Below are 26,581 nucleotides of genomic sequence, written 5' to 3'. Positions count from 1 at the left end.
AAGAGTGGTGCTGTTACCCGGTCCCTGCTTGTGATATTTAAAACTTGGCTGAGATGAGCTGAAGTTTCTGTCGTTTGGATTCGCCCAAGGACATTTTCCTGCAAACGGGACTCTAAGGAGTTTACATTGAAAGTCACTTATTGTGGAACGGACTGTCTTTTTACTGGCTCCTTTGTCTTCCGCAGGCAACTCGAACCATGGCCAGAGCCACTGCGGTTTTGGGGGCTTTCATCGGCTGTCTCAACACAATCGTTTAAGAGGCCAGCTCTGACCAGAATTAATGCAATATTCACATCCATAACCAATCATCATTTGAATGTTGAGAGGGGAACCAGAGTTTGCATGAATGACAAATTGTTGAGTTGGACATACTTGCTACGAGTTAAATAAAATCCTACTGATATATCTATTATGGTTTTGTTCTTTGACTTGGGTTGTATTCTTCTGGTTAGCCCTCCCACAGTTGCGCTTTGCTTTAAGTTCTCCATGTCCTTATTATCGGGTGAAGTCAGGGTCAACAAGAGATGAGTAATGATACGCTGATCTGAAAGAATCCTGCCTCACTGTTACTGTTACATTCGTCTGAACCACCATGGTAGAAGCAGCTTTCTCTGCAGTAGTAGCAGCAACAAATTCATGCTTAAACTAAATGACATACACTGAATGCTCCTTGTGCACACACACACACACATATGCAGTGACAGTATTAGAATTCAGTGAAATGACCAGTATCTCAACAGATTTGTTGTGATATCCCAGATAGCCCACAAAGCTTGAGTAACAAAAAAGCTATCTCCCTTTTCCTCCTTGCCATCCTACATGTCTTCATGTTTTTTCCGCCTTGAGGTTTGTTTCCAGTTAAGGCAACTACTTTTTTGACTGAATTACAACCCCTTGTAATGTTGCCTATACCACCATCCACTGGCAACACTAAGCAGCCAAACTTATGATTCTCATTTATTTTTTGCAGCGTTTCAGACGACCGTTTCAGACTTGCTTCTCTGATAAAAAGAAAAGCGAGCGCCTTTCACAGAAACCGCATTTCTTTTTATTTTAAGCAAAGCAAGTTTACTTGTATAGCACATTTCATGTAGGTTACAAAGCAATTTAAAGTGCTTCAATATTACAGATGATGTAAAGAAAACATAAATGGCAGCAATAAACAGCAAAAAATACCACAAATTGAATTGAAATCATTAAAGCTAGATAAGTTTAACGTTAGCATGCAGAGTTCATGCACAGGTGCATGAGAAAAGAAATATTTTCAACCCGAATTTAAAAGCATTTGGTGAAAGTTTAATTTCCACCGTTTGTTCCACTTGTTTGCAGCATAACAGCTAAATGTTGCTTCTCCATGTTTAGGCTGGACCTTTATCCTTCATAAAACCGTTATCTAATTAAACAATAAATCAAACTATGAGCATAATTCTGATCATAACCACCTTATTTACACTATATATTTGCTGCTTTTTAATTTAATTAATTATTTAATTTTTTCCCCCTCATTCTCATAGCTCTCATGGTTTGTTAGATCCACTTATAATAAGCAACTTGTTTTTTCAGGATCATACTCTTGTTTTAAGGTTCATACTCATGGATTAGGTTGCTTGTTTCTGTCACAAAGATTGGCCGCATTTTTAAGGCGAGGGTTTGGTGATATGGATGGAAATTATCATTTGAACCTCTCATACTAGGGCACATACCTACACATAAGAGGTCCATGTCCAGATACAGTCTTACAGAGGCGCCAAGCAGCCAGCAGTGAGGAATAAGGTTATAGGAAAGTAACGAGGACAGAAGACCTCAGATGACTCTGTAAAATCAAATAAAGCAGTTTCATTAAAATACAAGCTCTAGTTAACTTCAGTTTACTCTGAATTTTCCATTAACCATAAAGAAGGGTGCACTCTGAGGCCCTTTCACCCCTTTAAAAAGGTGCAGAATTGTTTGCCCCCCCCCCCTCCTGCAGCAGTTGGTTCAACTTACGAAGCCCGCTTATAGATCAACTGGACAGCCAGAGAAATGGAAGGCAAGAAGTCATGTCCTCTCCCCAAAGAAAGAGAAAATCAGGCTACCAAAACAAAAATTAGAGGAAAAAGTAAAGTGAGGAGAAACAGCTGCTTCCTCGTTACTTCGAGAAGAAAGCTGAGCAGCAGCACACCTGAACCAACACACAGTCTGAGCTGATGGATTGACTGACTGATGGATTATTGTGTTGCAACCCAGGAGACAATATAATAGACTGCACCAGGTAGTCAGTCTGAAAAAGGTAATGACCTAAGATGTATATGCATGTATAATATGTAGATCAGTTGTCTCATAGTGAAGGCGGCATGTAAAGGGACAATAAAAATGTGTTACTATTCATCAAATTTCATCAAAGTTGTTACTGCCCATTGTTTGTGACCAGGATGTTACAGGACTTGCTGAAAAAACAGTTTAACTTCCTTTATTTTAGCCTTTCCCCAGTGATCAGTCCTGACATGTTTAGTCTTAGTGGATTCTTTTTTTATCCCAGGATTGTGAAAATGTTGTTGCTATCATGGCATCTAAAAAACTGAATACAACAGGCCTCCAAAAACTGTAGCGTTAATACTAAATGATGTACCATCAAGTGAAAATGGGGAGGAGCTTATTCCAACTTTAAGGCTGTAATGAATGATGAATAAGGCTTTTGGTGCTTTTGAATCAGATTTAAGCACTATAAAAACTTACAGTGCCATGTGTCAGAAAGATGCACATGCTGCTGGGATATAAGATACAGGGTAGAATACTTTTACTGTAGAAAGGAAGCTACTGTCATGATGTGGTTTTATTCAGTGCCTTAGTTTCTGGTTTCCTGTTTTATTTTGTGGTTTTTTCCTGTTTAGTTCTCTTAGTTCTTGTTTAGCTTCATTGATTTCCTGTTCATTGAGTTCACCTTGTCTTGTTTCAGTTCATTCCGTTCACCTGTGTCTCATTTTGTTCTGTGTATTTATACCCTTCAGTTTGATTCCTTGTTTGCAGGATCATTTTGTTGCATTACTTGTACTTGGTTAGTCCCCTGAGTACCTTGGTTTGAATCAAACCTTCTGGAACCTACATCCCTGCTTCCCTCATCTCTGCGTTTGGGTCCACATCTCCACTGCCACCATAACAGCTACAATACGAAATCAGAGGACATTTACCAAAAAGTAGATTCTGACTCAATTTTTCTCACAGCACATTTGCGCAAACACATTTACAATAATAATTTTTCTGCAAATGAAGATAAAAAAAAATGAGTGAAGTCGGGCCATTTTACTTTATTTTTCAAAGTGAACCAAGTGAACCCTAAATTCAAGTGACAGAATGACGTGAAAAAGACTGCGATTATTACAATATCAATTAGAATTGTATTATAACTTTAATCTATATCATTTATAATCTGATTAGATTGTATGTTCTCTGTTTTTTTTGTTTCACTTTTGGTTTAAATCCTGCAAAGAGGAGGATAGAGAGGGCGAGAGATGAGGATGGAGTGGATGGAAAAAAGAGAAAAAAAAAACAAACCATGTTGGACGATGGTCAGAAAGATTGTTACAGTACTAATAATCATTTTTTTTCTCTTTTGGAATTGAGAAAAGTCAAATGTAGTTTTTAAAATGAGTTGTTTTTTAAATAAAGCACATTTTCTTCAGCCTTTTATCAGTTTGTGTTTTGGCTTCAGCAGCAGATGTTAGGCTTAGAACATTGCTAGAACATAACATTGTCCATCTAATCTAACACAGCAGTTCTTTATGACATGGGGGGACTTCTACTCCTGTAGAGCCCTATGTCTTGCACCGTCTCTGAATTAGATTATTTCATGTTAACTTGAATGTGAAGCAAATATTCTAGTAGATGCTCCAAAATACTCAATTCAAATTCTTCTCTTTTCTGTATTTGAAGTCCATACTTAAAGTATATCCAAGCATGTAACCATGCATTAGATAAAAAATACTATGTCCTTTGAATATGTTTTTCTTTTCTACTGAAGGATGCGTCATCGCATGTTTAACTGATTTTGTCTCCTGAATCATTGTTTTTCCTTTGTCTTCCAGCTAGCTATGGAGCGTACCCCATCTGTAAGGGCTGCTCGGTGTGCTCCAGGGACAACGGCTGTGTAAACTGCCAACCCAAACTCTTCCTGTTTCTACGACGGGAGAGGATGAGGCAGTACGGAGAATGTCTTCACGACTGTCCAGCCGGATACTACGGCATGCGCAGCCCAGAAGTCAACATGTGCTCCAGTAAGATCAAAATCCAACTCACCCAGTTACTGTCACACTTCATCCCCTTAGACTATCTCCTCCTGACCCTCCCAGCAGCACACACACACCGCTCTGCTTTGACTTTCCCGTTCCCCACAGCATGTGATTTATTGTCAGTTATCCAGAGGAGACACACATACCACACAATTTAAATGCCTCATCCACACAGGTGGATCTTCGTCTCCCGTGGGACCTAAAGGTGAACTCCTGCAAGGATAAACCCGCTGTTTCTTGTTTTCCTTTAACACTCCTGTTTTACACCTGAATAAGCAAGCTTCCTGTTTTGGTGGGGATGTCTGAAAGCATGAAATCCAGGTGCAAATGCAAATAAGATGCACTCATCTGACATTATACGCAGCACAAATCAGCCCTGTTTTAATCCCTTATAAGTCAAAGATATTTTGAGGTGCTAATATCATCCATGAACATATTTGATAATGAAATCTGTAAAGAATTAAGAGAGATGTTTACTCTTTTCACTGTTATAGTATGAACGAGGAGGGCAAAGAACATTTTTTTCTTTTAGTCTCTATTGTATTGAGTGTTTCATAGATTACAATGAGGTCAGATACTTTTCTAATGGTTCCCTTCTTGGTTACGCATTTAGGCTGCAGTACTTTCAGAGCCACACTTTTGGTTTCATAAGCTCTGAATTAAGGTTTACTATTAATAAAAACTCCAAACAATAACAATGACAAATCAAAATGTTCTCAACATTTCTTGTTAAAGACTAACACTCAAATCCAATTAATAAAATGTATCTTTCTCCTCATGTAGCACCCTGATCTCATAACCTTATGTTAACATGGAATATGCTCTGAGAGATGTTTATAGGTTTACATAGAGCCTGAGGTGTTGGCTGAGCATTTCATAAGAAAACAGAGAGAAACCTGAAGCTTTTTAGTTCCCTGAGCCAAACTCCTGACAGAAGCACTAAAGTGAATACCCAGAGGAGAGTGTCCGAACCTTTAAGGCGAATAATGCGAACATGCATTAACTGCAGGAAGAGAAAAGAACTACGTTCTGCTTACCCAGTCAACGCTGCCCAAATGCAAATACATCTGCTGGCTCTTTTTCATTATGACAACGAAAAACATGTTAAAGCCGAAGTGGCCACCTCTTGATCCAATACCCCCAAATTTGAAAGTTTGATGTCTGGTATCATCATTTTACCCTGTCACGTTCTGACTCTTTATTAGTCTGGGGCAGATTTCTAATGGGACGAGTGTGGATGTTTGGGTCGTCAGTTCAGAAAGTCAGGTGTTGAGTTGTATTATTATTTCTGTGTATGTATTAAGTCCAGGAAATGCCAAGAGTTAGCTTGTGGATGAAACTCAAAGTGTGACAATTGACCTCTTTCAGCTCCTGTAGGTTCATTTACTGCATGATGTTTTATAAATCTACATGCAGGAATAGCCTGGTTTGGAGACAGCAAGGCATTGTTGTTAGCATATGACACAGCTTGTTGTATGGCATGTTGTCAGTGTATAGTTAGGGATTTTTGCATGACATCTTCATGCTTTAAAACTTTATTACGCCAAAACAATCTGGCAAATTGTGCCTGAAATTCAATGTTACTTATACTTAGCAAAAATAAATACGTTATAGAGACTGACACACATATAAGGTTGGGATTTTAGCAAAGACTGAACTAAAATATAATTTCTGCTTATGGGATTGTAACTGATCTGCAGAAAATTCATGTGTAATTTAGTTTTGCACAAGACTTTTTTCCATTGATTGTATTTTTTTTAACCCACCCCCCCGACACACATACACACACACACCAAAGATGTGCTTTTTGCTCATCCATGTACATCCACAAATACAAGTTTATCAAATCTCCCCACATTAGAAGCTAAACTTAAAGACTCTGCAGTCATTTCCCCCTATTATCATAACTGAGATAATTGGAAGAGAAAAACATCTTGTTCTTTGGTTATGAATGAAAAAAAAACACTTTTTCAAACATCAACCCTGCCATATTAACCACTGTATCCCCACTCTAAGTGACTTTTGACTTTAACTGATTCTGATGTGCGGCAAGTTAATCTGGTTCCCTCACCATACACACTGCCGTTACAACACCATCTTGTATTGTCACGTAGCATCAGATCTCAGAGTGAAACCTACTTTGATGTGATCGCTGCTTCAGTCATTGCTCTCTAATCCAGTTTCCTTTTTGAGTCTCACTCTCAGCTGCGCTCCATGTGTCATCTTGATAAAAACATTTCAAGACCAGTCTCCATAAATGGACATTTTTATTGGTTTGGACGTTTGTGAGCCACTACAGGCAACTGGTACCCAAGGGCTCAAATACACAATAGCCAGTACTGGATTTGTCTAGCACTACTAAAAGCTGCTGTGTTCTCTTGGTGTCCAAAGGGACCTTGAGCTCAGTATTACATCTCTGTTATCATGAGCTTTTTAAACACAACCTCTGAAATCACTTAAGGAGCAGCTGCTTATTATTACACCAGAGTTTGTCTGTGTGATCCTATCTCATCAAGGATTTTTTTGCGGACTGCCTGGGTAAAGGAAAACAAGAACTATACAAGCAAGAGGCTTATACACTCAGCCACTCCCTGCCTGAAACCTCGCTTACAGTTTTTTCTGAGGGAACTTTGGAGGATCCACAGGCATGTGACTCTGGGAACTGGGTAGAGAAAGGAATGAAGGCACTATTTACTTTGTGCATATACAATGAAATGCACTGTGTGACAAGGAAACCCTTAAAAAATTAGTTTAATTTGTCTGACAAGGGTAAGGCCTATAATTCTAATTATTGGCCTATTAATGGATATTTACACGAGTTTGTTTGCACTGAATAGCATATATCATTTGCTTATTATTTTTTGCTTCTTTATTGTTAACTAGTAATCTTCATTAGACAGCTAATGAGCTCTCAATTTGGAAAATCAGATGTAATTTTGAGCTAAATGCTACTCAGAAAGGTTCAAATGACAATGTTTTGTGTATTTTTACATGTTTGATCATCAAAACTTTTGATAAATACATGGGTTTCATAAATGGTAAAACTATATTGCCTTGCTAAACAAAATTGACCCCAAAAAAAACTATTTATAAGTTCTTTACACTACTCAAAAAATTATTTAAAAAAAATTATAATTACTAGGAATCTATTTTAAAGTTTGTGTCAATGTTACCTGTCAATTCGCTTTGCTGCACAGCAAAAATCCAAGCTAACTCGGGGCAAACATCAAATTTCAGAACAAGTCAATATTCATTGCTTCTTGATTCTGTAGTTTCAGGAAGAAACAAAGGACAGACTAGTTGTAAAATTGCAAAAAAGCCTGAAACTATACCGAAGTCCAATTATTCAGTTTTAAATAGTTGCAAACATGCTCAGAACAACCTAAAAAAACTGCAACTGATTAAGTATTTTAAGCTGACAACTCAGTGCTGAGAAAATAACAGAGGTAGAGCAAAAAAAAAAAAAAAAAAACAATAAAAAAATCCAAACAAAACAAAACAAACTATTTTGTCTACTATATAAAATAACTTAAGGCCATTTGCATCTATAGTTTCGCTGATTTCTATAGATTTTTGAGCCACAGTGTCAACTACCATTACAGACACAGAGTAGCCTTATTCACAGTGTCTTTTCATTGCATAAAATCTTTCTCCATGTCCATATATTACTTTATTTGGAACTCTCTGTAGTTCCTTTTAGCATCTAATGGAGAACTTGATTAGGGTCATAAAGAATACATGGTAACTCCAGTGGTTATCCACAGGGCTTCCTAACAATTGCCCAGAAGAGGCCCCACACCAGTGTCTGTGGGTATCACCCCACTGTTCTGCAGGGAAGATTTGTTGCAATGGTCACACAGCGTAGTGCTTTATGTAAGGCCAAATTAGCGTGAATGCAGTGCAGTCATGGTTGTTTCAAAGACACAATTCATAGTACTACAGTTTTAATGCACATTCCCAAGCTGAAGCATATTCTGTCATCACGTGTGTTCTCTGGTTGGAAGAATTTTGAATCGACCATAAGAGCTGTCTTCTTACAAGACAAAGCTTTGAGAAGGTCAGCATGACCATAGGGCTGTATTTATCACTTTATCACTGTATTTCAGACCCTCTACTGCTACATAAAATCATACCTTTACTTTTCAGCTTCCAGTCATCTGGCAGAAAATAACCATTATTCCCCAATAGTGATTTGAATTTCAGATCCCATTAAGGGCCAGCCAACAATACACACAACTTTGTCAAAGGCCTTTTTCTTTGTGTGTTTGCTTGGAATCATTTTATGTAATGGAGTGAGTAATTGTTGAATCAAACCAATTGTTGTACAAATCAAATTCAAAGTTAGCTTATCAAGTTTGGGTTAAAAGAAGAAGCTGCCTGATTTTATTACAATGTATAAAGACATAAAATATGTCATGGCATGTGTTGGGCTGAAAGTTGATTAGGGTGCATAAATGAAGCACCTTCAGTTTTTGTGACCATCTGGCAGCATGGTCAACTCTATCACTAATTTCTAGCTTATTTAAGCCATTTGTTTCCCATTCTCATTTACATTGCACTGTACCAACAACCAGTTGTTTTTGGCCTTTGAGCTTTACTCCAGGAGATTTAATCATCACAGCTTTACGGACCACACTTTCAGATCAGCCAGTCAGTACAATGGATCCATCATATCCAAGTCCTTCTTTCTGGACATAACAGCTGCATGCAGAGTGGAACTGCCTGTGCTTGACCGCCTGTCTGAGGCTTGAGCTGTGAGAGAGTTAAGGCTGGCTGAGCATACACAGACGTAAAGGTGGATTTATCGCAGACTCTGTTGCCTTGGGTGAAGAAGCTAGAAGAACCACTGACACATCTGTCATCCCTGAGCTTTCTGTGGGAGGTGAAGATTGACAGGAACACCACCTCTGTTTCAGATATCTCCCTGCCAGAAAGCAGAGGGTCATCCATGTGGAAAAAACACTGGAGAGAATTGGGAAGAACATGGCAGCTATAGCCTTTGTCATGAACGCCTGCCATCCATAGCCCCACTTGACATCGCTAGGTGACAGCAAGCCAGCCAAAGCTTCTATATCAGACAAACCTTGGACGTTGAGAGCCAGGGCTTTTAGATTTAGCTTTTGAGGTGAAAGATGGAAAAACAGGGTTTAGATTGAACCCTTAGCACTCTTATTGACAACACGGACACTCCTGATGTACCACATTAAGGCTGGTTAGCTTTTTGAAGGAGATAAATGCTCTCTTGTTGGACTGTTTTTACTCCGACTACCCATTCCTGTCTCCATGCCAATTGCTGGTGCTTCAACAGCCTTCAAAGAGCAATCTAGCACTCTGTCTTAATACAGTTACCATTCTTGTCAAGTAATGGACTGATAGTGATTGCACATGTCACTGTCAGCCTGCGGAGGAACAGCAGATGACTGAAGCTGACATGAGGCTTTGAGTGTCCATGATAAAACCAGTGAGTTCCCTATCCAGACCACAGACGAGGGACCATCTTCTGCCAAGCATGCACTATTAGATCACAAGTGACACTTGATGACTCATCTCTTGACATCACATTCACTTGACGTGTAAACCACATAAAAGCTTGAGCACAAAACCCAAGAAAAAAAAAAGTGTAACAACGATATGGGTTAATAGTGGAACTGGCGCAGCAGTGACGGCATGTCTTTAAATCGAGCACCCTCAGCCACTTTAATGACAGCGTTTGCAGTTCCTCTCAGAGAACACAAGACCCTTCCGCCTCCGTTCATAATATAATAACTTGCAGCCAGAACCAGCCTGAGAGATAATGATGATAATACGTTTAAATCCAAGAACTCCAGGCCTTCAGTGGGATCTGATGACCTCATTATTTCTTATTAGCCTGCCTGAGGCACCTAGACGAAGACTTTAAAGGTGGTCCCAAGGTTAATCCCCCGGGGGGAATGAACTCGCTCCCCTGTATCTGTTTCTGGCACTGCTGGACAAGCTGCCTCACTGCTGATTTGACCAGTGGTTAGTGTAGGAGTTCCTCCAGTGTCCCAGATAGCTCAATACTGTCCCAGATAGCCTATTGGCTGATAGCTGGACCAAGGGATCAATGTTTGTCATGACTATCCCTTCCTACCCACCTCACTCTCAGATGACCTCTGACCCTCAAACTTTCACCTCCCTGCATCCTAACTCCCATGCTGCCACAATCATGTTACCCACCTCATCCATCTCAGTGTGACATTAGAACTTATCATCTGTTTAGAAAACAAGATTTATGCAGTCGCCTTATGTGAAACAGAAACCAAGAATCAAATCTTCGTCAAGTGCTTCTGCTTCAAGGATGCAATGTTTTGCACATCTGTCTTCTTCATATTTACTGTCAATAACCAAGAATTGCACAACAAGACTAGTGCTGAGAGTGCTGCCAGATGTTCTTGGTCTCCTTCTAGCTCTTTTATTTTTTTGTTTGTGAGCTAAAAATCTCCCAGGTGATGACAGGCCTGGGAAGTGTAAGTTGTAAAAGACTGTTTTGTGCTTTTAAATTAGCTTAGTGATTTACTAGCTTGCTCCCTGTATTGGGTTTGTTTTGTATCATACCCATTACTGATTTTGTTTGATCCACAGAGGCAGCATTATCCAGACAGAAATGTCCAAGAGGCAGTTAACTTAAAACGCATGCCAAAAATCAATTTATAAACACGAAAACCAGAATGGAGAAATGGAAATTGAAATGATCCTGATAGAATGATTTGGTCAGATTTTTGAATACATAAATGATTTGGGAGGGCAGAAAACTGCTTAAGGGATCAGTGATTTATGCTCACTGTAAATTCAACAGAATGTGGCCTACAGCTTTATTGTGGAGTGGGCCTATCTCTAACCATATCTTATTGGTATGTGTGTGTTTGTGCATATGTGTGCTTGTGTGTCCATGGTTTGTTTAGACTGGTCGGGAAAGCGTGAGACCAGAGTGAGTGGGCAGAGGCCATACTTTAGGGTTCAAAGTAAAGCGGGGAGGGACCCCCTCGTTTTGCAGGAATGTCGAGGAGGAGGCCTGATGGTTAGCTCGAGATGGCGTAATTAAGGGGTGTGATAGTGAGAACCTTCCCTTCCTTGGGCCCTGAAAGGGTCACAGATAAAAGAGCAGCCCTCAGCCTCCGTCGTTCTCACATGTGGAAAATCACAGTATCGCGCACAGAGCATTGAAAGAAGTGTGCAAGCTAATGTATGGTTGCTTCATCGTGTAAGGCACAATCAGAGGACAGCAGATGACGCCCTACCTGAGAAGCCCCCTGCAAAGTGGGAAATGCATTGTGGCTGCAGGTCATAGATTGAGGTTATTGGGCAACAGGACCACAGAGAGTTTCTGAGAAGCAACATAAATTAGATAGCTCTGGGAGTCTCCTTCTAATCATGTGGGGCTGTGCGTCGCCCTGTCGGTGTGGTTGTTGTAATTTGGCCCTGCTTGACGTGCTATTTGCAGAGAGCTTGATGACACATTGAGGAGCCTTTCTTTGCAAGCGCAGAGCTGTGAGACATTCGCAACAGCAGCAGGGTGTGGCGGGAGAGTTTAAGTGTGCTGCTGTTTGCTGACTAAACTGTTTTGTATTTATTTGGCAAAATGTTGTCTCCCTCCTGCAGCACCATTGTAAACCCATGTTCGTTTCGTCAAATCAAAGCCTCAACCTATCAAAGCCTCAGCTTCAGTTTTGTGATCATGGGCCATCCTTTCCTGTTGAATTAAAATGCCAAAATGCTGTTTATGGGAAAAGTCAGACTGGATCAGTGTGGATTGAAAAAACACAAAGCAAAACAAAAAAAAAAAAAAACATTATGGACAATATTCTTCCTGTTGCAACTCCAAGGAGTTGAAAACATGTCAGATTGTGAGTTTCCATCCATATTTTTAGATCAGTCTCTTGAAAGAGGTCAGCATCCCTCACTGTCTCCCCATCACTGGAGTTGTGTTTTTCTCTTTTTAATTTGCTCGCTTTAAACAAGAACCGGAAGGTAAGGATGAAAACATTATGTCAGGCTAAACGCACTTTATGAAATACATTCGAGTCCCTTTGCGAATTGATTCACTGGATATTGTCTGGCTTGTTTGAGTGAGAGACACTGTAATCCCTTCAAGAACCCTCTTTCCCAAACTCTTTAGCACTAGATCAACTCCAGATGAGAGGTTTTCTCAGACCCCAATGACTCTTTTCTTTCTGTTTCTTCCTCCAGGGTGCAGGATAGATAACTGTGAGTCCTGCTTCAGCAAAGACTTCTGCACCAAGTGCAAATCAGGTTTCTACCTACACAAAGGGCGCTGTTTTGATAAGTGCCCTGAGGGCTTTGCCCCACTGGAGGACATTATGGAGTGTGGAGGTATGTGAAGCCAAACAAATATGCTACAAAAGTGTGCAAACCATCTTATCTGTTTTAACCCTCTTTACCTGTAAACAGTATTCTGTAACATCTCATTTGGGCCACTTGCTTTGGACCACACACAATGAGGTTATAACACCTCATTAAAGCTCCTTCAGCCTGTACTAAAGCATGACTTGGGGTCTTTAAGATGCCTCTAAATGACGCTCTTTTGAGGATTCGCTGCTCATCACTATTTGTCTCCTTTTGCAGAGGGGTGTGAGGTGGGTCAGTGGAGCGAGTGGGGAGCCTGCACCAGGAGAAACAAAACCTGTGGCTATAAGTGGGGTCTGGAAACCCGGACGCGGCACATTGTAAAGAAACCACCTAAGGACACAATACCCTGTCCCACCATCGCTGAATCCAGGATGTGCAGAATGGCTATGAGACATTGCAGAAGAGGTAAAGACTCTACAGCAATATGTTGAGGTGCATATGAAAGAAAGCAGCTCACTTTTCCCGACGGAGAACCCTCTGAAGATTTTCAGTCATGTCGTGTAACCCTTTTCTCCTAACACTTCTCACACGGTCTTGTTTTTTCACCATCTGTGTTGTCGAGGTTGACAGTGGTGTTTCCTTGCATGAAATATGAATGTTTTTCCATGGCAGCCTTGTTCAAGCCAGCTCTTTTCCTGAGGTATATTTCCCACCCCTCTCTTCCATCTCCCTTCATCTCCTCAGTGGAATTCTTCAAAAGTACGTACTCCAGGTTTCCTCAATGGCTGTCTCTGTTTCCTCCTGTCAGCTTGAGAGATTTTTGCGGTGCACGTAGCTTGTATGTCAGGCCATTAAATGAAAAGTTGATGGAATTTCTCCGTGCGCAAATACAGCTAAAGGAAATATTTTTTTCAGAGTAAATCATTTCCCTCAAATGGTCCAAACACACCATTTGGGGTGAGGGCCTCAGCTAGCAGTGCTTTTAAAGTGAATGTCCTTTCCCTTAATGCACTTTTACGTCTCTCATAAACTTTGGGTTACGATAGGCCAAGTGTAAATATTTAATTCCCCATATAAGGAAGCAATTACAGTGGCTGATATCGTTCAGTTGGTCAAATAAAAAAAAAGAGGAAAACATTGTTTAACAAAAAGAGGAAAATATTCTAACCTTGGAGACTTCTCTCCATTTTTGGCCTGAAGTGCTGAGTGGGAGGACCACTTAGTGAAGTGGTGAAAGAGTAAATAAACTTGAAATAAAGCCTGATAGTTTCTCATATTTCAGGACTACCAGGGCAGTCACTGCTGTCTGGGCTGGAAACTGTGATCCCATGGCACATTTAGTTTCCAAAGCCCACTTCTGTTTGTCAGGGAATTTCTGCCCGGCCCCACCTCCCTACCCACATCTGGATGACTTTTGACGGGCCTGTTTGACCTTTACTTAGAAACTTTATCACCCTTTTAATTAAAATTTGGCATTGTTGCACAAGGATACTGTCGTCAGTTATCTCAGGCGTGAAGTCTCTGATGGGAAGTCGCTGTTAAGGTTAATATATGAATGCACAGCAAAAGCGTTTTTCCTCACTTCTGTAGTAACGAGCAGCAGACTCCCCATGTCCGTCTTACTTAAAAGTACTGTTCCCTGGTGATGTGGTCTTTGTGAAGCTCTCAGTGCAGTTCCTTATCCACTGACTGAGTTACATCTCTGGTGGCTGCAAACTGCGTGTAAAAGTGTCACTGTATATGCATCTTAGGACCCTTTGGGCTTGTGAAGTGCTGCGGTGGCCTGTTTAATAAAGGCAAATTTCAGACTTAGGCATGTGTTGTTAATTCCCCACTGCTAGTGAAAAATCCCCACTTGGCAAACGCCAGTGAAATGCAACACTCCGCAGTTCAAATAAACACAAGGAAAAATGTGAGCCACTGAAGTCAAACTGGAGGAGAAACACTCCACAGATGCAGGGGTGTCACATGAAGTCCGACCGACTTGTGCAGTAAAATAATCACTTGGTTTCGGTGATGATAAAGTGCACTCCAAAGGGAGGAGAGGGCAGCGTCCGAGATGCAGGTGATTGGGACGCATCCAAAGCCTTAGAAGAGGAGCAAGAACTTCAAGGCAGTGATTCTTAACCTTTTCAGTTCTTGACCAAAATAATTAGATCGCTCCTCAAAACACACTCTCCTCATCTCAAACATATGCGTGGGTATTTTCACGCTTTCATGAACACTCTACAAAATCCAAGAGGACTATGATGAAGATGAAGAAAAAAATGCAACTTAAAATGAAATAAGGAAAGTAATACTCCAAACACTATGAATGCAACATTTTGTTCCAAAATGACACAAAACACACATCAGAAGCTTACAGTTCTCACAGCTTCAGTGCTATTAGATGAAGTTGTGTTTTTTTCGTGTGATGCTTCTGTACACCCCCACCTGCAGCTGAAAGAGGAATTACATCCTCACAACCAGCTTATTGTGGGGAAAAAGCTTGGTGACAGATTCTTTAATGATTCCTATTTCCTTTATTTTCCCTTTTCTCCATGACCTGTCCCGAGAAAATCCCAGAGGCCCTTAAGAAATGGCTGCAAAGATCAATAAGGGCCTCACCATCTGACTATTTTTGTGCAGATTTAAGGGACTAAATTTTAAGTTGCAAGTTTAGAAGAGCCATTGCAATGTTGTATAATCTTTTAGAATAAAAAAAAACCATAATAATCCTTAATGCTTTGAATAATCATTTGAAAATAAAGCTGTCTTAAAATGACCTGCTTTTAATCCAGTTCTTCTTACTGGACACCAGACATTGTTTAAGTAAAAACATGTTGTAGGATTACATAACCAGTGTTTGCAAAGATGCGGCGGATTAAATGGAGACAGGAAATAAGACAAAGCTGCAAGTGTCTATAAAACTATTTATGGCATTGCTTATCTGATCACCCAGGCTTGCAAAGTCCCTACAATAATTTATGTAAGTTACACTGGACATCGCTGATAGAGCTCTCTGTCCCAGCTTTGCTGAGGAGATACAAATGATTTTCGTTCTGTCTCGCTGCATCTGTAATGATTTAGTCCGACAGTAGAAAAGAAATAGACAAATATCCAAAGTAAAGCCCAGATTATGTGAAGAAAAGAGGCTCCTTCTTAGCAAATACGATGTTGCTGTAACTCATGTCTGATGTGTTTCTTGCAAGTTGCAGATCAATGTTAATACCACATATCACTCATGGTGCTGCGATCCATTTCTTGTCTTCTGCCAATGTTTTTACTTTCATTTCTTTGCAGAACAGCAGCGCATGCATTCTTGCTTAAAAAAAAAAAAAAAAAAAAAGGCAGGAAAGACATGGTTGAGCGCCGGGACACACAAACTAAGTAGCGGTTTTCTGTCAGATGTTGTTTTTCCATTCAGATATTGAGTTAATTTCTTAAGCAAACTACTTAACATTAGTACAAATAAAGTGGGATTTTGGTTTGTTTCCACAAGCAGAGTTGCACCAAGTGTTTTGGTTAATATTCTCTAAAGAAAACTGCGTGTTCAGATCATACAACAGAAGGTAGATATTTAAGAGTGAATCTCACCATCTAAACAAACATTGACTTTTCAATTGGTTTCTGGATGTCTGATAAATCAAATCATACAAAAATGTGCTCTTAAACACATAAAGTGACAAAAAATCAGCCCTTAATTTAGTCAGAATATAGTAAGGATACTAGATGATAACTGGAGGAGTAATTCTGACCGAGTGGCTGCACGACTTGCCTCATGCTAGGCATTTGCATTGCACCCTTGAGATATTTAAACCTACTTCTATCCTTTGGATCCCAGGAGTGCTGCTCTGAACGGGCTAGAAACAATAAAGAGACTTTATTAATAGCTGCTCCAGCGCTATCAGCATTGATAGACTGGGATCTTCCCTCTCTCCACCTCATGAGCTGAGCAGAGGAAAGGAAAGTGATAACATTGCAGCACTCTGCTTCTCAGTCCTGCTGCCTTCAAGGAACTCCCTGCAGATTTCCCAGCAGCCCCTGTCATCAGATTCACTGGTTTGCAAAAGATGTGCGTGACAAGTTTGATTCTTCTTTGTGGTTCTTCTCTTTTTTTTTGTCTTTGCTCTGCTCATTCATCTGTATAGTTTCCTCTCTCTCTTTCTGGCTTACTGTATTGTTTAAGCACCAACTGCTCCTGCTGCCTTAGTCACATTTGTTGTTGTGTAAACAATATGAAGTGTTAAAGTGTTCGAAACTCCCATTCTCAACATGATCCCTGATTTTAGATTAAAGAGGGTGTAAAGTCCAATACAAACGCACCATTGCAGCTTGGTCTAATTTCCAACAATTTCTGCAAATCGGCTTTCAGATTCTCAGACGGTCTTAACGGCAGCATGCAGGAGTGACATTTGTGTAGTACTGCTTGTGAGATTTGTAGGTAGAAGTGGATTTGTTTCAGACGTGGTTTGACGTGCAACCGGAGCTCACAGTTGACGCCAAACAAGAAGAGAAGTTTTACAATGTGAACTTATGAATCAGTAAAGATGTATTGCTTTGCAAATTTTGGATCTGATAACTCAAACACACTGAAGACCAGAGCTGTGTGGTGCAGCTTGTACTCAGATTACTTTTTAGGACTTCTCTGCTGAACCCAGTAAGACTCACAGACACTGTGCTGTTCTCATGGAAAGAAAAAGCCAAAGAAGGGGGGAAAATCACTAGTACATCTAGTGATTTTCTTGGCCATTTGATCACTGAATGTACCTGTGCTTGGAAGCGCTAACAGGCCTTTGAGGAAGTATCGATCTCGTTTGTGTAACCAGAGAAACCCCTTTCTGCTGTAGGCCTCATCCCGGGCCAAGCCTCCATCCCATCAGTCATCTGACTGCAAATATCCAGCCACTCCTGATCCTCTCTGCCATAACTCCTCTGTGCAGTTTGTGTTTATACAGTAACTGTGATTACTGCCTCTGTGTTCATGCTGCTTGTTTCTGCTGCCAGCAATTTCAAACCTTCAAAGTTTTTCTTGAGCGTTCAGACAAAAAACCCCACCTAGAATCACCTCATTACTCCTCTGCAGCGTGACATCCTGCAATGACTTTGTCTGCATTGAGATCATAGAGATGGTAGGCAGTTTGTTTATATCACCCCAAAAACACCTACAGTCTGGTGCAGGAGACCGAAATGAACCCATATTGGATCCCAGAGGGATTTGGCTGACTTGTGGGATTTTTGCCAGGTTTTGTCTGAAGCCAGTCTGGTTCTGTGGCAAATCCACAGTGCTATGGGCCTCCTAGTTCTCACCGTCTGTGAACCATCTGGTCTGAAGTCTCTGCTCCTGTAAAACGATGCACAGAGCAACAGTGATTGCTTTAAATCTGCTTTGGAGGAAGCTCAATTTCTTTGTCTGTGGTGCGCGCTGTTTTTCAACACCAAACAATTCCGGTCTCTGGCAGTCCTTGTGTACGAGCATGTGGTTTATGCTCATGGTTTTGTTTGAACGTGTGGCACACAATCTTGCTGTTTATTCTGACTGAGCCAGGGGGTTTTAAGCTCTGGTGAAAGATGCCATTCACTTCTGAGCATTTTAGTTACGCACTCAGCACGTTCACATCTGAGCCTGGCCTGTGTTTGGCCGAGAAACTCAACATCCAAACACATTTCTGGATGTTTTATTGTCAGATGTAGCTTTCTACTGTCAGGCCTAAAACAGACCCAGGCTTTCAATTTGAGCCTAATTGATGGAGCGTGTTCTTCTTGTCTCAGCAGAACAGCTCATGGTGCAATTTGTTCAGGAGTCAGTAGAAACCCCCTGTTCTCTAACCAAAATAAATATGGCTGCTGTTAACTTGGTCAGGAACTGTCCCCAGAGTGTTTTCTTGAGCTACTACTCCAAACTTCACTCAATACATTCACAAGCAGAGGTTTTGACTCCCATATTCTTCAAACTACAATCAATATTTGATAAGTTCACTATTCCAGAACCAGTCCGGACGAGTCCTGCTCTGATTTCTGCCACACTGGAATGACAGGTGGTGATTAACGGGGATCTCTGGCCCGGCTAATATCACTGACAATCTGGATCAGTTCTTCCCGCCAGCGGGAGTGGAGCAAGAAGCGTTTTCCCAGGACAGAAGGAGAGCTCTAATTGGCAGCCACCCTGTCATAGTGATTATTTGCGCCCCTCACTGCAGCCTATTGTGACTGATGGAGCCACAGCTTAATCTTCATTTAATAAGGCCGCTCCATAGGGGCTGACACAGTAGCTGGTAAGAAGGCCTTAGAGGAACTCTGCCTCCTTTGGAAATATGCTGGTTTGGCTCCAGGCACAAGGCCTGAGTTGGTGTCTGACTTAGCGACGCCCACCTTCTACCACCACCCACCAGGCCGACTTGCATCCTTCAGTAATTTAATTAAATTTTACCACAATCTGTTTGTAAAGATCAAAACCTTTGCTGTTCCTTACACAAGCCTGTAAAACAGAGATGAAGCAGTGGTGAAGAAGATATACATATCAACCTGTCACTGACAGGGTCTCCACTGCCGTCAGTCTCTCATAGGAACACAGCTTCTGCCTCGTCTGTGCAATCTTAAGGTATCTAAACCTGACTGCACATGCTCTTATCTGGACTTGTTGCTGATAGTCTCAAAGCAAAACCTCTGGGTTAGTTTTTCTGCCTCTTGTGTGATCTGTTGATGGTAAATCTTCCACTGCAGGATGAAAATCATTACCAGTAGTTTCTGAGACTTCTCTGTCTTGAGTACATTCCTTATTTTGGAGGAGCAGTGGGAGGGGAGGGGGTTTGAGATGCTGGAAGCCAGTGGAACAGGGAGGGGGGTCTCTGATTAACTTCCCACTAAGTGCCCTTGCTCTCTGACCAAAATAAATATGACTGCTGTCATTTTGTCAGCAACTGTCTTCAGAGAGCAATATTTGAAACACCCCATGATCCTGCAGGCTTTTATATGGAGAATCCATCGTCATACCATAGGCATGAGCCATAAACATGTGGAGGCCTTTCAAAGACCATGGGGTGGAGGGAGGTGGAAGAGGAGGGGTCAGCCTCGCTCACTAGGGCTCCATACTCCACATTATTGTCATCTGGTCTTTTCCAAGTAGGAAGAAAGAGGAGGGGTGCGAGTGGATTCTTTTTTCACACTCTCTGGCGCGGTTGAGTAGTAGTTTCACTGAACTGCCTTTTGTAGGCTCGTGTACACACATTTCAGGCAGCCATCCTCTTATTTGTTTGACTTACCTTACCGTGAAGTGGGATTCTGAAAACCCACCCCACCTCCAGCCAGAGGTGTGAACGTTTGCACTCATTTATATCAACATTCTGCATTTGATCAGAACTTGTAGTCGTTTGAGATGTTAAAGACTTGATGATGGTTTCATGTCAGGCTCAGAGTGGGACTTTGACAAAAAACAAGGAGCGCAGGATTGGTTTCCGTTGCTGTGCTAAGAGACACGTGAGCTGACATCAACGGCCCCATGAAAAGCAGACAGGAAGTACGTAAAGTGGCAGCAAATTGTCGGAGGGGGAGAAGAAAGAGAAGGAGACACTACCCTGGAGAGGAATGTTTTTTTGTGTCTTTTCATGCTCGCAAGCGGGAGCTATTTCCCCCCGCTGTGCACAATGTGATGTTGGCTGATACTGCCCGTGATATAGTCAGAGCTGTAAAGCAAACCTTCACGGGCAGATGAAGCCGTTACTCCCTGTGATTTTTCTTTTCACAGCAATCGTGACATAGCCTGTCTTTACAAGGATTGATGGCAGCAGCTTGCTATGAGATCTTTGAAGTCGCTGGAGTTTTCATGAAATATGTGCCTCCAGATGTCCAGTCGGGGTAATATTTAATGTTAGCATATGACTATATTTGTTGATTGCATTCTTTTTTTTTTTTTTTTTTTTTTTTTTTTTTACACATTTCACAGTTGATTTATTTTAAAAGAAGGGCTTCAGGGCTGGAAAACTGTCAAACTGGCAATGAAAGCTGGTCACCCCTACGTAAGAAAACGCCATCTTTGTGGATGTTTAAGGTGCGTTGATGGGGTAAGATTCTTTACATTTAAATGAACAACAAACATGAGAGTCTGTCTGAAATTTTAGGTTTTAAGGGAAGAGATCTGAGAAATTAAACAACATCAAATACAACCAGAAGTTATTATCTGCTTTCTTCTTCTGTCCAATCTTAAATTGTCAAGTGGTCATATTGGGTCAACCTTGCTTTGAAGCTGGCCCCTGTATCGGTGGTTTCGCCTCATATTTAGATAACCCGAGGTGGTTAGAGCAGGATCTGTCTGATTTTGCTGCGTCCCTGTGCCTCCTCGTTCTGTCTGCCAGACCTCTCGTCTGTTTCTGCTGCCAGTTCTCCTGTGGGCCAGTAGACGCTTTCATCTCCACATCTACAACACACCAGACAGATGAGGATGCGCGCGCACGCATACATCCACACAAACCCCGAATGTGAGAAACGTGTAATAGACACCGACAAATAGTTAAACAGACCTCACAGGCAGAAGAAGTCACCACATCATCTACTCTTTTCCTCAGCCCTATTTCCATTCTCTTTTCCTGTCTCGCGCTCGAATGACATGTTCTTTCTCTCATATCACATATCACTCTGCGTGGCTGGGAGGAATCTGTGCGTGCTACGGGGGTAGGATGAGTTCGTGTGGCGCGCATCATTCGAAGCAACACTGCGGGCACTGCTGTCTTCCCTCCCAGTGGTCTGGCTGGAGGAGGAAAGAAGGAAGGCGAGGAGTCAAAGAGGGGAGCCTGAGAACATCTGGTGAACAGTTGCACTGGCTCAGCCATCAGGAGCTCCTCTCCTCTCCACTTTCCACCACCAGCCGTCCCTCTATTTCCCCATCTCTGCCGGGTGTCTTTATAGAGACATCACAGCTTTTAATTACAGCCAGTGATTTAGAGAAGCTGTGGCTTCTGACCCACTCATGCCAGTGAGCGTGGACCCAGCGTGTAGACATGCAGACACAACAAAGATGCAAGTATAGACCTGCCGACCTTCGTCTGCTTGCACATTTGGGTATTTTTCATGCACCAACTGTGACAAACACAAGAGGTGAGACTAAAAGCACTGCCATTACAGTGGTAAGTAGAGGCCAATGCCGACTTACTGAGGAGCACTGCACTCTCATCAACGCAGAAAAAAAGCACAAGACAAGGTGATGTCATAGGTTAGCAATGCCAGCTTTGCTAAGAAGCAAAGACATTCACAGATAAGTGACCTGGACATGTTTTTTCCTTCCAAAAAGTACAACTAGCTTCTATTTAAGTTTAATTGACTTCTACATTAGCCAACTAACTTTTGAAAAAATTTGTTTATTTGTTTTTATCTATGCCCCTTTTAACATGCATTTCAAGACTCACTATGATCCATCATGCCAGAAAGTGTCTGATACATCGCCTGGTCAGGACTCAAAGCAGGATGGCTGTCCAAAAGAAAATCTCGTGACATGATTAACTGGTCAGTGTCATGAAACCCAAGCCATTCCAAGTACCGTATCAAATCCCTTCGAACATAAATGCACCTTCCTGCTGGGTGGCAAGGTTCAGGACCATGATCTCAACAGGCCAACAGACAGTTCTTTTGGATTAGTGGGAGTTTAAGTCTCCCTTTGATTTAGTTTCTCTCTCCTTCCTATGTTGCATCCCTGAGACATGCTGTTGCCTTATGGAGTACACAAACCTCTCCATTGCGAGGTGAGACCCTGAAATGGCCTTTGAAATTGGGCTGTAATCATACACAGCTAAAAACAACAAGAAAATGTCTGCCATATGGCTCAAAGCCCCCTGTTTGTGTTCAGCTGAATTGAAGGGGGATTATTGACAAGAGTATGACTGGTGCCTTGATAGAGGATCTGAACTGGCGGTGATTCTTTCTGCCCCCATCTGTGATCATATCTGTCAGAGTCACTCAGCTGTCTGTCTGCCTGGTGTTTGACAAGTGTTTGATGCAGTACAGGCCTTAAAGAGGATCAAGCTCTTACTGAACTGGCTTTACCTCTGTCCCTGTGCAACAGGAGCTTTGCAAACACATCAAGCCCCTCTCCATTCCTTTTTCGGCTTTGAGCTAATGATCTATTTTTATCAAAACATATGTGCTGTCTGTTGGATCATTTCAGGAGACTGAACAAAAGCTACCTATAAGAGTTAGCTGAGCAATCAAAGAAAACAAAAAGCTTGAGTCCTTCATCACTTGCCATTGCACGGGGATTGCGGCATTATCCTGATGGCCCCTGGCTCTGTTTTTGTGTCTAAGCCTGTCTGACTCAGCTTGGCTTCCCATTCATTAGGGACGGGTCCTGTTTTGGGACAGTTGTTCTCCATGTCCAAGCATTACAGGGATTTCCTCCTGAGTTTCAAAGTACAGGGATGGGGGGCATAAAAAGACCTGTGGAGAAATAAGATATAAAGAGAGAAATATGCTGGACAGTTTCCTCCTCTAAATATCCTCCCTGCTTCCCTTACAGACTCTCAAAGGCCAGGAGGATTCAGACTTGGTGGAATTGCAAAATGAAGACAATGTGCACACATGGGTACACACACCGAAAACACAGGACAAAGCTGTGAATATTAGAGGAATCACATGCCCACATTGTCTCTGTCTCAATCTTTAAAGCTAGGGTACGTAATCTTGCTCATAGACTTTTTTCTTTACTCTGGGTGAAGTGGTTCCTCATCATGATAGTAGTCTATAGATTTTGTAATCATGAACAATAAAAAATATATTTAAACCCCTCAGTTTACTGTAAATCTGTAAAAACTCTGATCGAAATGGAGTTGTTCATTTCTTATAAAAATTTTTTTTAAAAAAAGCCTTGGATCACGGAAAGAGAAAAACCAGAGGGGGAGGAGCCAAAACAGGAAGCTGCTTTCAAATCTTGTTAGCTCTCCAACATTACCTACCCCAGCTTTAAGTGGACTTTGTCACCATGATCTCCTGGTTTATGGACTGCAGTTTTCAAGCACTGAAGACCTAAATCCAAAAGTGAACATGTTGGGTCAAGAAGGTAGAGTTAAAGATGCATTGCATAACTTTTTGACCTTAAACCCCATGTTCCGGTCTTGTTCGATGACAAGGTTAAATCTATCGTGTGCATTGTAGTGCTGTAGTGTCCCGAGGCTGAGAAACCGCACTATACGACTTTTACATCCAGGATGCGACGTGACGTTTTGCTTCATGGTGTAAAAGAAACTGTTTTGAACAACAACAACAGCAACATCACAGATTCAGCAAAGAAATGCGAGAAGATTAAAAAAGAAGAATTAGCTTGTTGAAAGGGGGCGTGTGACGGGAAAATGGCAAAATGGCCAAAGTTCTGTAGTGTTTCTTTAAAGAGTAATTCCTGAAAACATGTTGGATAAATTGACATTTCTTTGAGGTATACAAAATGAAATGAATTTATTCAGAAGGAGCACCAGAATCCAGCTCATGCTGCCAGAACTTCTCACATTTTTTGAGACAGGTTGATGCTCTCTTAATAGGAGTCTGTTGGAATCAAACATGTTTTCAAGTTGTGTTGCAAATTAAGCTCCTTCTGCATCAGTATGTCCTACAGTGAATGGGTTCGTGCATCATTTATATCATGGAGTTGGAGCAGAAGTTTGCAGATATAGTGAACCATGGCACATGGTGTTTTATCGAAGGCTTTAAAGTCAAAGTAGCTTCAGCACAGCAACATATCAATACACTTAAGAGTTTGTTTGGATCCAGCATCTGTGACTTTCATTATTGCATTTAAAGGCACATCAGCATGTGCTCATTTTGAAGATGTGATTGATTACATCCATCTTTTATGTAGTCTGTATTGGTAATAAGTTTATAGTAATACTGATGGCCATCAACATTACATTGCTGGGTTTTTTAAGCAATAGGCTATGGATATCACAGAGGCTGCTCTTATGCTGCTGCCTGATGTAGCAAGCTATTGTTTTAATCAAAGTTCTTCTTGGCAAGTCTTACCACTTAGCTGACATTGTTGGGACAAAGGAAATCCAATTTTTGTGGTTTCAAAACATGGCAGGTTTGTGGTGTGGTGGTATAAAACTCAACAATGTCTCAAGGTGATTGTTACCAATTGCTCACCTTCATTAGCAATCCTGTTCATGATATTCTCTTCCATGCTAAAAAATAGCAAAGTCAACTAAATTTTATCTGATCCCACACAAAAGAAGATCTTTTTTTAACTTTGACTCTGGCTGTGTCCAAATGTCCACTCTATTCCTTAACCCCCACCCATTTACTACTCAGGGCTACACTCTATAGTGCATTCATTCTGTAGGCAATTTGGACATGAAGCTGGCTATTTACTTGTCGTCGCAGATTCTATTTTATTTTATTTTTGTTGAATATTTATTCAACTAATACGTTTATAAAATGAATTATCTATCTATCTATCTATACAAGCAACAATATATGATATATATCTCTATTTACATATCCATATATATATATATATATATATATATATATATATATATATATATATATACACACACACACACACACACACAGACACACACACACACACACACACACACACACACACACACACACACACACACACACACACACATTTTTTTCAATCTGCTTTGATGTTCTTGTCACTTTGAGCTCTTGCAAACAATGCATTGTGGTCTAGATCGTACCATCTACTGACCCATCGATGCTCACTACTTTTCAAGAATTATTTTGAGTCATTTTTGAGTACACTACTTTTTTCTCTCTGGGCATTCAGACACCCCTAGAAATGTTCTGACCACTATATAGGACACTATGTTGGGAATAGAGTGGACATTCGGACTCAGCCATATTTTTGAGAATGCAACGGCATGGCTAGCTGGATGTGCTTGACAATGGATTTACTTCTCAGACACATTTTACCGCTGTTTCTTTTGCCATTACAGAATTCTCCAGTGAAATTCTTCATATGTTAGACATGAAGAGAACCTTGTTTGTGCTAAAGGATTTATAAACAGTTGTTAACAATTTTATCTCGTTCTTGGAGCAAATACTGTATAGAGTAAGTTAATTAGCTCATCATATAGATTGAAGTATACCTTTAAGCAGTGAGACACTATATGTCTACTTATAAAAACCCTCACCCTGACCTCATGATACCATAGGGGTGGTAAAGGTACATGAGTCTCAGAGTACCTTCTTGGGTGATTTTTTTAAACAATACTTTCATTCTTCTCCAAAACATGGGCTCAGGCGCTGCCATGCAGGGGAGCTCTTGGTCAAGACTTGCAGGCGCATGGGAAATGGCTGATCCTGGTAAATCCCATAGCCAGCACTGTCCATGGGGGTACAGAAAAATAATGAATCTTATAAATACTTGTTTAATGCCAGTGGGAATCTGCTTGTCCTACCTTGATCCATTGTTGGTATAAGAGTGCTTTTAAAATTGCACAGTTAATCCTTTTGAGGTGCTGGTTTTATGCAGAGGGGAAGGTTGATGAGGTCCTCTGAGGGGGTGATGGTGTAATCTATTCAGTCTATTAGTCAGAGGATGCCAAGGCTGATTTGCTGTAAAAAGTAAAAGGTAGATTGTACAAAATTACACCAAAGTGAACTGCCAAAATCCCTTTTTATTAGCTTTACTCCATAATGGCACAGCAGAGATAATGATCTACAGCGGTAAGTTAGTATATCAGTTTAAAGATGCAGAGATATAAATGACAGTTGTATCACACAAGCATAAGAGTATCTTGTTATCAAGGTCTGAACTGAGCAAATAAATTCTTGCTGAATCTTGAGTCTGTTAAAAATTATTAATTTCATCAGCTCAATGCAGTACACTTATCAGAAACCGAGATAGATGACTATCATAACTCTGCGAGACATTTCCTGCTTTATATCACTGCATGTGGGAAATATAAGATGGATCAAAAGCTTTATGGAAATCGCATCTTGCTATAGAAGACATGGAAATTAAAGTGGAGCGTTATGGCTCTTATTATCTTTGAGCAGAGACA

The 26,581-nt window shown here is 41.0% G+C and overlaps 1 protein-coding gene across 3 annotated transcripts in view; it reads left to right on the top strand.

The window, feature by feature from the left end:
* rspo2 (R-spondin 2) overlaps nucleotides 1-26,581 on the top strand; it is a gene marked incomplete at both ends in the record, with an annotated part of 62,361 nt that overhangs the window by 26,627 nt on the left and 9,153 nt on the right. For 2 of the 3 annotated variants that reach the window (XM_079241374.1, XM_079241373.1), the window contains 3 exons: nucleotides 4,062-4,250; nucleotides 12,474-12,617; nucleotides 12,870-13,058. In XM_079241374.1, coding sequence (XP_079097500.1) covers nucleotides 4,062-4,250; nucleotides 12,474-12,617; nucleotides 12,870-13,058 — 522 coding nt within the window. Of the gene's footprint in view, nucleotides 1-4,061; nucleotides 4,251-12,473; nucleotides 12,618-12,869; nucleotides 13,080-26,581 lie in introns of all 3 variants that reach the window. The other variant, XM_079241372.1, reaches the window with a different exon arrangement.

Source organism: Telmatherina bonti, assembly GCF_933228915.1.
Source record: "Telmatherina bonti genome assembly, chromosome: 5".
Lineage (NCBI taxonomy): Eukaryota > Metazoa > Chordata > Actinopteri > Atheriniformes > Telmatherinidae > Telmatherina > Telmatherina bonti.
This window is presented reverse-complemented; position numbering and strand designations above follow the sequence as displayed.